This window comes from Tamandua tetradactyla, chromosome 2 (genome assembly GCF_023851605.1).
Source record: "Tamandua tetradactyla isolate mTamTet1 chromosome 2, mTamTet1.pri, whole genome shotgun sequence".
Classification (NCBI taxonomy): domain Eukaryota; kingdom Metazoa; phylum Chordata; class Mammalia; order Pilosa; family Myrmecophagidae; genus Tamandua; species Tamandua tetradactyla.
In genome coordinates this window covers 137544197-137557059 of record NC_135328.1, presented here as the reverse complement: position 1 = coordinate 137557059, position 12863 = coordinate 137544197, and the positions used below count along the sequence as shown (strand labels likewise).

The 12863-nt window shown below is 37.0% G+C and overlaps 1 protein-coding gene across 1 annotated transcript in view; it reads right to left on the bottom strand.

Annotated features, from left to right (window-relative positions):
• Positions 1-10239: 10239 nt before the first annotated feature.
• The window catches only part of LOC143673970 (apoptosis-stimulating of p53 protein 2-like), a 44093-nt gene continuing 41469 nt past the window's right edge, over positions 10240-12863 (bottom strand). The window contains exon 2 of the mRNA XM_077149146.1: positions 10240-12544. Within this exon, the coding sequence (XP_077005261.1) occupies positions 12338-12544 (207 nt within the window). The 3' untranslated portion in view covers positions 10240-12337. The remainder of the gene's footprint in view (positions 12545-12863) is intronic.

The window sequence follows — 12863 nt, the reverse complement described above, 5'->3', positions numbered from 1 at the left end:
TCTTTTCAGCTGAGACAGAAGCCTTGACTGTGTTGGCCATGTGCCTTCTCACTTGAGAGAGAAACCCTGAACTTCATTGGCCTCCTTGAACCAAGGTATCTTTATCTGGATGCCTTTGATTGGATATTTCTATGGATTTGTTTTAATTGGGACATTTTCTCGGCCTTAGAACCGTAAACTACCAACTTATTAAATTCCCCTTTTTAAAAGCCATTCCATTTCTGGTATATTGCATTCTGGCAGGTAGCAGACGACAACAAACAGCAATATTAATATAAGGCAAAATACTGACATTAACACAAAAGGCATTAACAGGGATAAAGAGGTAGCATATTTTGTGATAAAAGAAATAAGCCACAGGAAGACAATAATCCTAAACCTATATATATATATATATATATATATATAACAAATACCTGTGTTCTTTTGTATATTGCTATGATGAACACGGGGGAAAAAAAGTTTAAGTATTGCAGTAAAGGTAGCACGTCAGGATAAAAATAATGACTTCACAGTTTAAGGCTTAGATCTAGTTTCTTTGCCTTTTGTTTTCTATTTTATCCAAGTATACAATATGATTATAAATAATATAATGTATCTGTTAAAGTAGTAAATCTTACTCAATTACTGCAACTGATGGAAAAGAGTAGGAAAAGCTCTATTTAGCTAAATTTCAAGAATGTGAAAATGCTTTAGGATTTCATTAAAACCCTATTTTGAGCTACATTATTTTTCTATATGCACTGCCTCAAAATTAAATTGTGTAGCCTTCTGTTTAGTTTTTCAAATGAAAATTAAGCAGTTCTTTTGAAAATTAAACAAAAGCTAAAAAAAGTTACAAAGCTATGTCTAGAAAGCTATAAATACTTAGTTCCATTTCCAGTAATATGGCAAGGAAGGTTATTTACATTCAAAACTCTTGGCTGAAAACAACCAAAATATCAGATAAAATATTAAAAGCATCTTCATAAAAGCAGGGAGAAACCGACAAGACTGTAAGGAATTAGTAGGCCAAATATTAAATGAAAGGACGATCCTAGGGAGAGTAACAGAAAATGCTTTATCCTGATTGACAGCATTTGCTATACCTGGCAAACTTCTCTATGCAGTTCCTTCTAACTGCAACGCAAATTTGAGCTATCTTTTTAGCCGTCTGGCTGGACACAAGGGACAGAAATAAAAATTTAGGGCCTGTTCACAGAGGAGAGGCTAATAAGACTCCCTATTTCCTTATAGCTAGTACTCTAAAGAACACTTATCTTCAGGAAAAGGTAAAACAAAAATAAAGCCAGCCTTACAATCTCCCACTTTCAAGATACTATGAGGTAAACTGTCCTGCTCCTTAAGAGGAGAAAACTACCCAGCAACAAATCCCTGAACAGGAAAAATGTTCTACTATTTTCATTATAAAATATAACACATATACAAGGCAAAGGCAAAAAAAAGCAATAATATTCAAAGCACACTTCAACAAGTAGTTACAGAACAGACTGCAGAGTTTGAAAACGACCAAAATATCCTCAAGAGGAGACTGCTTAAACTATGTTACATCCATACCTTAGAATGTTACTCAGCAGTTAAAAGGAGTGCACTACTACACTGGACATTTGCACACCAATGTTTATAGCAATACTATTTATGATTGCTATGATACAGAAACACCACAAATGTGTATCAATCAACAAGTGGCTCAACAAGCTGTGGTATATACATACGATGGAATATTACACAGCTGTAAGACAGAATAAAATTATGAAGCATGTTAACAGCACAGATGAACCTAGAGGACATTATGCTGAGTGAAATTAGCCAGAAACAAAAGGTAAAATACTGTACGGTCTTACTTGAGACTTTGAGAGTTGAAGTCACACAGGTTATCAGGAGATAGAAATAATGTAGAGATTAGGCAACTGGTGCTGAAGGACTATAGGTTGTCCAACAGGACTGACTGTAAAAACTCAGAAATGGCCAGCACAATACTACTTGATGGTAGCACAATAACAGAAGTACACTGAATAAAGTTGAAAGTGAGTCTAGTTCAGAGAGGACTGGGAGCATGCATAAAACCAGAACGAAAGACTTGAACACCTAGAGTGGACAATGATGGTGATTAAATGTACAAATAAAAAAAACACTTTTGCATAAGGGAGAATAAATGAATGTCAATATTGCAAGGTGTTGAAAATGGATGGTATACAGGAAAAAGCATAATCAATGTAAGCTAAGGTCTATAGTCAACAGTAACACCATAATATGCTTCCACTGAATTTTACAAATGCGTTATGCCAAAACTAAAGTGAACAGGTGGGGGTATTGGGAAATGGTATGGATTCTTTGTGAAAGAAAAGGAAATGTCTTCATACAGCTTATGGTGAAGAAAGCATGTCTATACTTAGGTTGGATTGTATGATGTGTGAATCAACTGTTTAAAAATGAACAGAGAGAAACAAGTGCTAAAGAAAATGTGGAGAAAGATGTACTTATTCACTGTCAGTAAGGAAACTGAGAGGTGCAATCCCATGGATGGCAGTGCAGTGTTTCCACAGGAGGCTAGGTGCGGGGTTGTCATATGATCCTGTAACCCTGTTACTAGGTATATACCTGGAGAAACTGAGTATGGGGACACAGTGTGTTCCTGGCAGCAGTATTTGGGAAGCTCAATGGAGGGAGGTGGCCTAAGGGTACAACTGAGGACTGAAAGGGGAAACTGTGGAGTACACACACAAAGGACTACTGAGAGATATATATAAAGGACTACTGAGCAGCCACAGAAGGAATGAAGTTGTGAGGCAGGCAACTAAGTGAATGAACATTAAGCGCTATTTACTGAATGAAATGTCAGAAACAAATATTATAATGCCTCACTCTATCAGCTAACTATAATTTAAAAACTCGGTGAACCAAAGTCAAAAGCGTGGGTTATCAGGTTGGGCCTAACGTAAAGGGTCCTAGATTGTAAACTTTACAGCAGTCAAATACATTCAGAAGCTCTGTTATTTCTAAATTCTGAGATACTGAGCTGTTTGTATATAACCTGGTCGTTCCCAGAAACTTGAGTATTTATGTGACACCCGAGACCCTGAGTTAGAGTTCTGACGCAATGAAAATCAGCAGTACCCCACAGAGGAGATGTTTAAAAAGTTGAAAAAGGGATCAGACTTGGATTAGAGATGTGAAGGAAGCTGATCTGGGTAGGACTGAGGTGGATCAGAATACAGGGTGAAGGATGATATGGCCCATATTCTAAAACTTCAACTTCTGTGTGAGACCAAAGTGGGAGATGTTTATTTGGTGCAAAATTCAAATTCTGGGTAGCGCATTACCTAATTTAACTTGTATAGTCAGTTTATCTGAACATCATAAGTAAATGGCATCCTGATTAGGGCATGAGATCTTGTTGGTTTGCACAGGTTAGTGTGATGCCCCGATATATCTTAGAGTAATTTGGGTAGAGGAAAAAAATGGATTTTCAAAGTTCCGTTGGGGCACTGGGGAGAAAGGAAGAAATATTCAACTTCCCCATCTGGGAAATTCCTGATCTTCAATACGCTGAGTGCTTAATCTTGGGCTTCACCCCTATGAAACTTACTCCTGCAAAGGATAGGCTAAGTCTACTTAAAATTAGGCCTAAAAGTTACCCCTAGAGAACCTCTTTTGTTGCTCAGATGTGGCCTTTCTCTCTATGCCAACTCAGCAGCTGAACTCACTCCTCTATCCCCTCTGCATGGGGCATGACTCCCAGGGGTGTAAATCTTTCTGGTGACATGGGACAGGATTCCCTGAATGAGGCAGGACCCAGCATCATGGGATTGAGAAAGCCTTCTTGAACAAATGGGGGAAAAGAGAAATGAGACAAAATAAACTTTCAGTGGCTGAGAGATTTCAAACAGAGTCGACAGGTTATCCTGGAAGTTATTCTTATGCATTCTATAGCTATCCCTTTTTAGTTTGTGGTTATTGGAGTGGCTGGAGGGCAATACCTGAAACTGTTGAGTTGTGTTCCAGTAGCCTTGATTCTTGAAGACAACTGTATAAAGATAGAACTTTACAACGTGACCATGTGATTGTGAAAACCTTGTGTCTGCTATCCCTTTTATCCAAGATAAGGACAGATGTGTAAAATAATACAGGTAAAAAGTACACAAATAATAGAGGAGATAAGGGGTAAAGTAGATTGAATTACTAGTGGTCAATAAGAGGCAGGGGTAAGGGGTATGGGATGTGTGAGTTTTTTCTTTTTTCTTCTTATTTCTTTTTCTGGAGTGATGCAAATGTTCTAAAAAATGATCATGGTGATGAATACACAACTATGTGATGATACTGTGAACCACTGATTGTACACCCTGTATGGAATGTTTATGTGTTAAGATTTATCAATAAAAATTTAAAAACAAAAAAGAGTGCACTACTGATACATGCACCAACTTGCATGGATCTCAAGAGCATTATACTGCATGAGAAAAGTCAAAATTTGAATTTAAAAATTCATATATGTGCTATTTATAAAAGGCATACCTAAAACATAAAGATACAGAAAGGCTGAAAGTAAAAAGATGGAAAACATACCATGCAAATTTCTACAAAAGGAAGCCGGTATGATGATATTACTACCAAATAAAAATATAGCATTTTTACACACACATTACAAAAAGGACACAAAAAATGTTGGAGAGAACCAGAACAGTACCCCTCTCATAAAGCAAAGGATCAGAGTCAACTGCTGCAAAAAAACTTAAGGAAGACCAAATTTAGAACTGGTTTTATGAAAATAGTTCTCAATACCGGGAGCAAAACTCAGACAGCAAGGGATTCTCTCTCTAGCCTAGGCTTCTTTTTCTGAACTTCAGTGAAATCAAGCATTTCACAGAAGAGAGTAAGCCTTGGCAAAGGGAAAGAACACTTCTTCCTCTAAGAAAATAAGAAGAAAGGGTAGGTACACATTCATAAAGAATCTGAAGTACAGAGGAAGGAGGAAGCTCACAATGGATGGTTTCAATATTTTCAGAACTGAAGAGTACCACTAAGGTAATTTAAAGAATGCAAAGAGAAAGAGGGAAAAGAATATACAGATCTGACAAATAAAATTAAAAAGGTAAGATGATGGAATTAAGAAACTCCTTTTCAGTAACAACTTTGAATGTTAATGGACTAAACTTGACAATTAAAAGATACAGATTGGCAGAATGGATTAAGAAACATAATCCAGCTATATGTTGCTTACAAGAGGCTCATCTTAGACACAAGGATACAAATAGATTGAAAGTGAAAGGATGGAAAAAGATTTTCCAGGCAAGTTGTAACCAAAAGAAAGCAGGAGTAGCTATACTGATATCGGACAAAATAGACTTTAAATGTAAAGACATCAAAAGAGACAAAGAAGGACACTATATACTAATTAAGGGCCAATTCACCAAGAAGATATAATAATCATAAATGTTTATGCTCCCAATCAAGGAGCTCCAGAGTACATGAGACAGACTGACAAAACTGAAAGGAGTGATAGATGTTTCAATAATAATAGGAGGCTTCAATACACCACTCTCCTCCATAGATAGAACAACCAGACAGAAGATCAACAAGGAAACAGAGAAGTCAATAACTTGGTAAATGAGTTATACCTAACAGACATAATATAGGTCACTGCACCCCAAAACACAATTCTTCTCTACTGTATCATGGAACATTCTCCAGGATAGATAATATGCTGGGGCACAAAGCAGGTCTTTATAAATTTAAAGACATTGAAAGTAATCAAGTCACTTTCTCTGATCACAATGGAATGAGGCTGGATCTCAATAACCACCGAAGAGAAAACATTCACAAATAACATTCTCTTAAACAACCAGTGGGTCAAAGACGGAATTGCTAGAGAAATCAGTAGCTATCTGGATATGAATGAAAATGAGAATACAACTTATCAGAACTTATGGGATGTGGCAAAGGCTGTACGAAGAGTGAAATTTATTGCCCTAAATGTCTATATTAAAAAATAAGAAAGAGCAAAAATCAAGGACTTAACAGCACACCTGGTGGAACTTGAGAAAGAACAGTAAACCAACCCCAAAGTGAATAGAAGAAGAGACACAGCAAAGATTAAAACAGAGATAAATGAATGGGAGAATAGAAAGAATCAATAAAACCAAAAATTGATTCTTTGAAAACAATCAATAAAATTGATGGGCCATTAGCAAGACTGACAAAGAAAAACAGAGAGAGGATGCAAACAAAATTAGAAATGAGAAGGGATGTGTTACCACAGACCCTGAAGAAATAAAAGAAATCATAACAGAATACTATAAACAGCTACATGCCAACAAACTAGACAACTTAGATGAAACGGACAAATTCCTGGAGACACACAAACAAGCTACACTGACTCAAAATAAAAAAGAAGATCTCAACAAACCAATCACAAGTAAAGAGATTCAGTCATCAAAAACCTTCCTACAAAGAAAAGCCCAGGGCCAGATGGCAGGACAAAGAAATAAAAGGCATTCAAATTGGAAAGGAAGAAGTAAAACTCTCATTATTTACAGATGATTATGATAATATACTTGGAAGATCCTGAGAAATCTACAGCAAAGTTACTTGAGCTAATAAACAAATTCAGCAAGGTGGCAGGATATAAAACTAATGTGCAAAAATCAGTTAACATTTCTATACACAAGCAATGACCTAGCTGAGGAGTCAGTTAAGGAAAAAATTCCATTCAAAATAGCAACTAAAACAATCAAATACTTAGGAATGAACTTAACTAGGGACATAAAGGACTTGTACACAGAAAACTACATAACATTGCTAAGACATTCCCTGCTCATGGATAGGAAGGCAAAATATAGTTAAGATGTCAATTCTCCCCAAATTCATCTACAGATTCAACACAGTACCAATCAAAATTCCAACAACCCACTTTGAAGATTTGGAAAAGCTAACTACCAAACTCAACTGGAAGGGAAAGAAAATACCGAATAGCTAAAAGCATTCTCAAAAAGAAGAACAAAGTGGGAGGATTAACACTCCCTGACTTTAAAACTTATTATAAAGCCAAAGCGGTCAAAAGAGCACGGTACTGGCACAAAGACAGAAGTATTGACCAATGGAATCAAATCAAGAGTGCAGAAATAGACCACCAAATCTATGGTTAACTGATTTTTGGCAAGGCCCCTAAATTCTCTGAACTGTGACAAAATAGTCTTCAACAATTGGGCATAGAAAAACTGGATATCAATAGCCAAGAGAATGAAAAAGGGTCTTTATCTTACACCCTACACAAAAACTAACTCTAAGTGGATCAAACACCTAAATATAAGAACTAGCACCATAAAGCTTCCAGAAGAAAATGTAAGGAAACATCTTCAAGACCTAGTAATAGGAGGTAGCTTCCTAAACTTTATACCCAAAGAACAAGCAACAAAAGAAAAAATAGATAATGGGAACTCCTCAAAATCAAATGCTTCTGCACCTCAAAAGGCTTTGGCAAAAAGGTGAAGAGGCAGCCAACTCAATGGGAGAAAATATTTGGAAATCACATCTCAGACAAAGGTTTGATTTCCTGTATATACAAAGAAATCATACAACTCAACAACAAAAGAGCAAAACAACCCAATTACAAAATGGGTTAAAGATATGAATAGGCATTTTTCTGAAGAGCAATACAGATGGCTCCAAAGCACATGAAGGGATGCTCATTTTCATTGGCTATAAGGGAAATGAAGATCAAGACTACAATGAGATATCACCTCACACCTATAAGAATGGCTGCTATTAAACAAACAGGAAACTATAAATGTTGGAGAGGATGTGGAGAAACTGGGACACTTATGCACTGCTGGTGGGAATGTACAGTGGTGCAGCCTATGGAAGACTGTTTGGCTGTTCCATAGGAAACTAAATATTGAGTTGCCCTATGACCCAGCAAGAGCACTACTTGGTATATACTCAGAAGAGCTGAAAACAATGACACAAACAGACATTTGCACACTGATGTTCATAGTAGCAGCATCATTCACAATCGCCGAAAGATGGAAACAAACCAAATGCCCATCAACAGACAAGTGGGTCAACAAAATGTTGTATATACATATGATGGGATATTATGCAACAAAAAGACAAAGTGACATCCTGAAGCTCATGACAAGATGGCTGAGCCTTGAGGACATAATGCTGAGCAAAATTAGCCAGATACAAAAGGATAGATACGGTATCATTCCACTTTTATGACCAGCATAAAGGTATAATCAGAGGCTTATAATACAGAATATAGAGGACTTAGAGATACACAGAAGCTAGAGACAGGTGAACTGATAGTTAATGAGGTTGAACTCCAATGTAAGGGAATAAATAGGAGCGAAGGTGATTCTCTAGTGAGTCTGTAAGTAATATTTCCATATTGAAGATGAACAAAATTGAAAGGGGAAGTATAGACCTACATGTCCCACTGATTCACACTAGAAATATGAATTAGTTTCTCGCAAGAATTGCAAGAATTTGGCGAGGGTATATTTAGTGGTTTTCTTTCTCTTGAGAACAATGAAATTACCTAAAATTGAGAATGTTGATGGACTGTGGACTTTTTTCTACATGATGCCTGATGAATGCAGGCGGCTGAAGGATGCACTGACAGAGAAGTAGATTGCTGAACAATGGTATATACTTATGAACGAAGGCTGTGCTGCTACAAAAAGGAAAAAAGTTGTGAGGCATGCAACAATGTGAATGAACATGTGGGACATCTGGTGAGACAAAATAAGCCAGAAACAAAAAACCAACAATGGTACAGTCACCTTTAGAAAACGCTTATACAAGATTCCAAAAGGGTTCCATGCACTAGAGTAACTCGCCAAAAACTTGCAACCTCCAGATGGGTCCCTGGTCCAGATAAGTCCTGAAATCTAGCCCAGCCCATCCAGAACATCAGATAGTTCCATCTCCCTACCTCATATTAGTGACAGACCCTTTCAATATCAAAAATTTAGAATTGCCATCGCCCAAATATCCCTAAAGAGACGGATAGAAAGAGCAAAGGTGATGGTGGAAACACCAGAGAAGATAGGATCTAACAAATGACTATGAATGCTGAATCATTAAACTGATATCTCTTTTAGTCTCCAGTATTTTAGAGCAGCTAGAAGTAAAAACCTAAAATTGTGAAACTGTAACCCATGTCAAACTCTGAAATATGTTCTACAACTAACTGTGGTGCTATGCTTCGAAATTTATAGTTTTTTTCTATGTATGTTATTTTTCACAAAAAAAGGGAAAAAAAGTCGATTGTGATGATAAAAAAAATATTTAAGCCCTCTACCTCCTATATTCTGCAGCAGCTAGAAGGAAACATATGAGAGGATCGTATGGCAGCCCACGACAAATTCTGGGATCTGTCCTGTAACCACTTTGGAGAGTGGTTTGAAAATTATTGCTTTTTTATGTCTTTGCTTTGTATATATGTTATAGTGTACAATGAAAAAAGATAAAAAAAAAAAAATCCTAATCAGTCTGACTAGTCAAAGCTAGCTGAAGTTAGTTCAGGTCAAAGTGCTGAAGTCAGTTACTACATTAAAAGAAAATGTGTTATTATAAGGAGACTGAAAAATAACATTTTACTGTCAGTAGAGGCTGGTTTCATATTTTCAGAAGTCAACATGAGTTGATTAATATTAAACAATCTAGTGAAGCTGTTGGTTCAGATAAAGATACTGTGGTGAAGTTTACCCCCAGATTCCAAGAATTACAGTTAGTCCTTGTTTTGTGCAGTAGTGCAAGAGAGTACTATATAAAAATTTTTGCAGGATTCAGATGGAATGGAAATGGAGTTATAGAAGATATAGCTGACTGTGGGAATGCTGAAACTGCTACTGTTCAATATGCAGCCAAAGGAATTTAATGAAGGTGAATTATAGGCATAAATGAGGAAAGTGGGTTATGATGAAAAGTATGAAGATGTCTCAGGGGAAGTGATTCTGGCAAGAAACTTTATATTAAAGGAATTCTTGAAGACACTGAAAGTGCAAAGGATAAAAATTTGGTGACTCATCCAAATGTAGGAGTATGACAGTTTTCCATGTCACAGAAAAGATGGTAGCTCCATAAATTACATGATGAGAAGACAAGCACTGTTAAAACTACTTGATAAACCTTTTACAAAGAAATAAAATTTAAATTCTCAATGTCAAAGAAAAAACATTTATATATATATATATATATATATATTTTTTTTTTTTTTAAAGGTAATTTGTGGCATGGAAGGAGACCAGCAGCACCAGTACAAGTTTGTCTATTTAATCATTCAGTAAATATTTATTGAGTGTTTACTGTGTACCAGCCATCTCTTTGAGCTAGGGGTATAGCAATGAGTAAGATAGACAAGATCTCTACTCTCAGGGAGTTAACATTCTAGTGTGTGTTTTCAGGGCACCAGGGATTAAAAAAGGCAATAAACACAAATCATCAGATAGTGACATATTATATAGAGGATTTAATCAGAATGGCATGACAGAGAACGTCATGACTATTTTAGCAGGGAGTTCAGGGAAAGCGAAAGCCTCTCAGAGGAGGCCACATTTTTGTTGAAATCCAAGCGACCAGAGGAACCACAAGTGAAAAAATCTGGAGGAATAACAACAAAGGCAGTTGGACAGCTACTGCAAAGGCTTGAAGGTGGGTGTGCTGGTTGGAAAGGATGTATGTCCCCTAGAAAAACCATGTTTTAATCTAAATCCCATTTCATAAAGGCAGAATAATCCCTATTCAATACTGTATGTGTGAAACTGTAATCAGATCATCTCCCTGGATGATGTGGTTTAGTCAAGAGTGGTTGTTAAACTGGATTAGGTAACGACATGTCTCCACCCATTTGGGTGGGTCTTGATAAATTTCTGAAGTCCTATAAAAGAGGAAACATTTTGGAAAATGAAGGAGATTAGGAGAGAGCAGAGAATGCTGCAGCACCACGAAGCAGAGAGTCCATCAGCCAGTGCTGTGGAGATGAAGAAGGAAAATGCCTCCCCGAGAGCTTCATGAAACAGGAAGCCAGGAGAGAAAGCTAGCAGATGACAGTGTACTCGCCATGTGCCCTTTCAGCTAAGAGAGAAACCATGAGTGTGTTCACCATGTGCTTTCTCGGATGAGAGAGAAATCCTGAACTTCATCGGCCTTCTTGAACCAAGGTATCTTTCCCTGTATTCCTTTGACTGGATATTTCTGTAGACTTATTTTAATCAGGACATTTTCCTGGCCTTAGAACTATAAACTACCAACTTACTAAATTCCCCTTTTTAAAAGTCATTCTGTTTCTGGCATATTGCATTCTGGCAGCTAGCAAACTAGAACAGTAGGAAAGAGCACAACAAGGAACAGAAACAGCTGCAGGATTGGGGCAAAAAATGTGGGAAAAAAAATGGTACCAGATGACACCACAGACAATCAATCTACAGGACTTCACAATCTAAGATAAAGAGTTTGGATTTTATTCTAAGTGGAAGAGAAAGCCCCTAAAGAGTTTTAAGCAAGAAAGTGAAAGTACTCCATTTTTATTTTTAAAAAGATTACTTCGGCTGTATCCAAATGGTCTAATCTAGCTCCTATTTGGAGGGAAAAAGAAGTAATGCAAGAAGAGTGCAAAAGACCTTCTAGACTATCCAACTTTGGGGAAGTCAACCAAAGATGAACAAAAGGATTTTCCCAGTTGGAAGAATGGCTCAGCTGAAGTTGAGAGATCATGAATGGTGTAAAATCCAATTAACACAGTGTATAACTTGTGCTGGGACATTTGGTAGCCTCAGAGAAGAAAAAGGAAACGGTGGAGGTTTACCTAGGCTGGACAGGAACAAGGTAGAAATAATGTAAAATTACTCCCACATCTACAAACTCCCATGGCACCAAAAATAAACTAAGCTGTCTTATTCTGGCTGCAAAGAATCATACCGAGGGGTTAATTTCAAGGCTTAAAATAAACCTATAAGTACATCACAGCCTTCTGTCACTACAGCTCTTCAACACTATAGTTTTCCCTGAAAATCTACAAACACTTAGAGATGGCAAAACACGATGCTTCAAATTTATAATTAAGTTAAGCCTAAAGATACAAAAAATACTTTTGAACACCATACATTTGACTATATCTATCATTCCACCCAGAAGCTTCCACTTAGTACTCAGCCAACTGTCCTGTGTCTTCACTTTATTGCCCAAAAAAAAAGGCAAAATAAGATTTTATATGTTTCAACAAAGCTAGACATAGAACACTATCTCATAATGGATGTTATTATGAGATAACATAATGGATGTTATTCTACAGTTTCTTGTGACTAAACCTAAGTGTTCACACACAGTGCCACATCTATAAACCCAAACTAAAAGATGGCATAACTACAGCAGAAGATTGTGTGGCTCTCCTACCGGAGCCACACCACACTTCAGCCAGATGGCAATCGCTCTCGCCGGGTTCTTTGCACAGATCCACTATATCTCTGCATATCGTTTCAGGAGTAACTGGAACTTCTGTGAAATGCTGCTCGTTGTTACTGAGGTACACTGTAAGAAACATCTGAAAATAAAGAGAAACACAGCAGTTACCAATACTGTCTAAATTGGTGGTTTTCACTTTTTATTCATCCTAGATTCCCTTCTCCAAACATAAGCTAAGTTCGAAAGCACAAATGTAATACAGAACGAATGGCTTTCCTCTAGCCACAGTGGGGAGGAAGGATCTGGAGCCCTGCCAGCCTGATTCCCTTCCCCTCTCCACAAGGGGGACCTGCAAAGTCTGTGGGGATCCTTGAAGTACAGTCAAGTTCACTCAAAAGTTCAAATTAAATATTTTTTAGACCACTGCTATTACATTATTTACCAAATAATTACAAGTT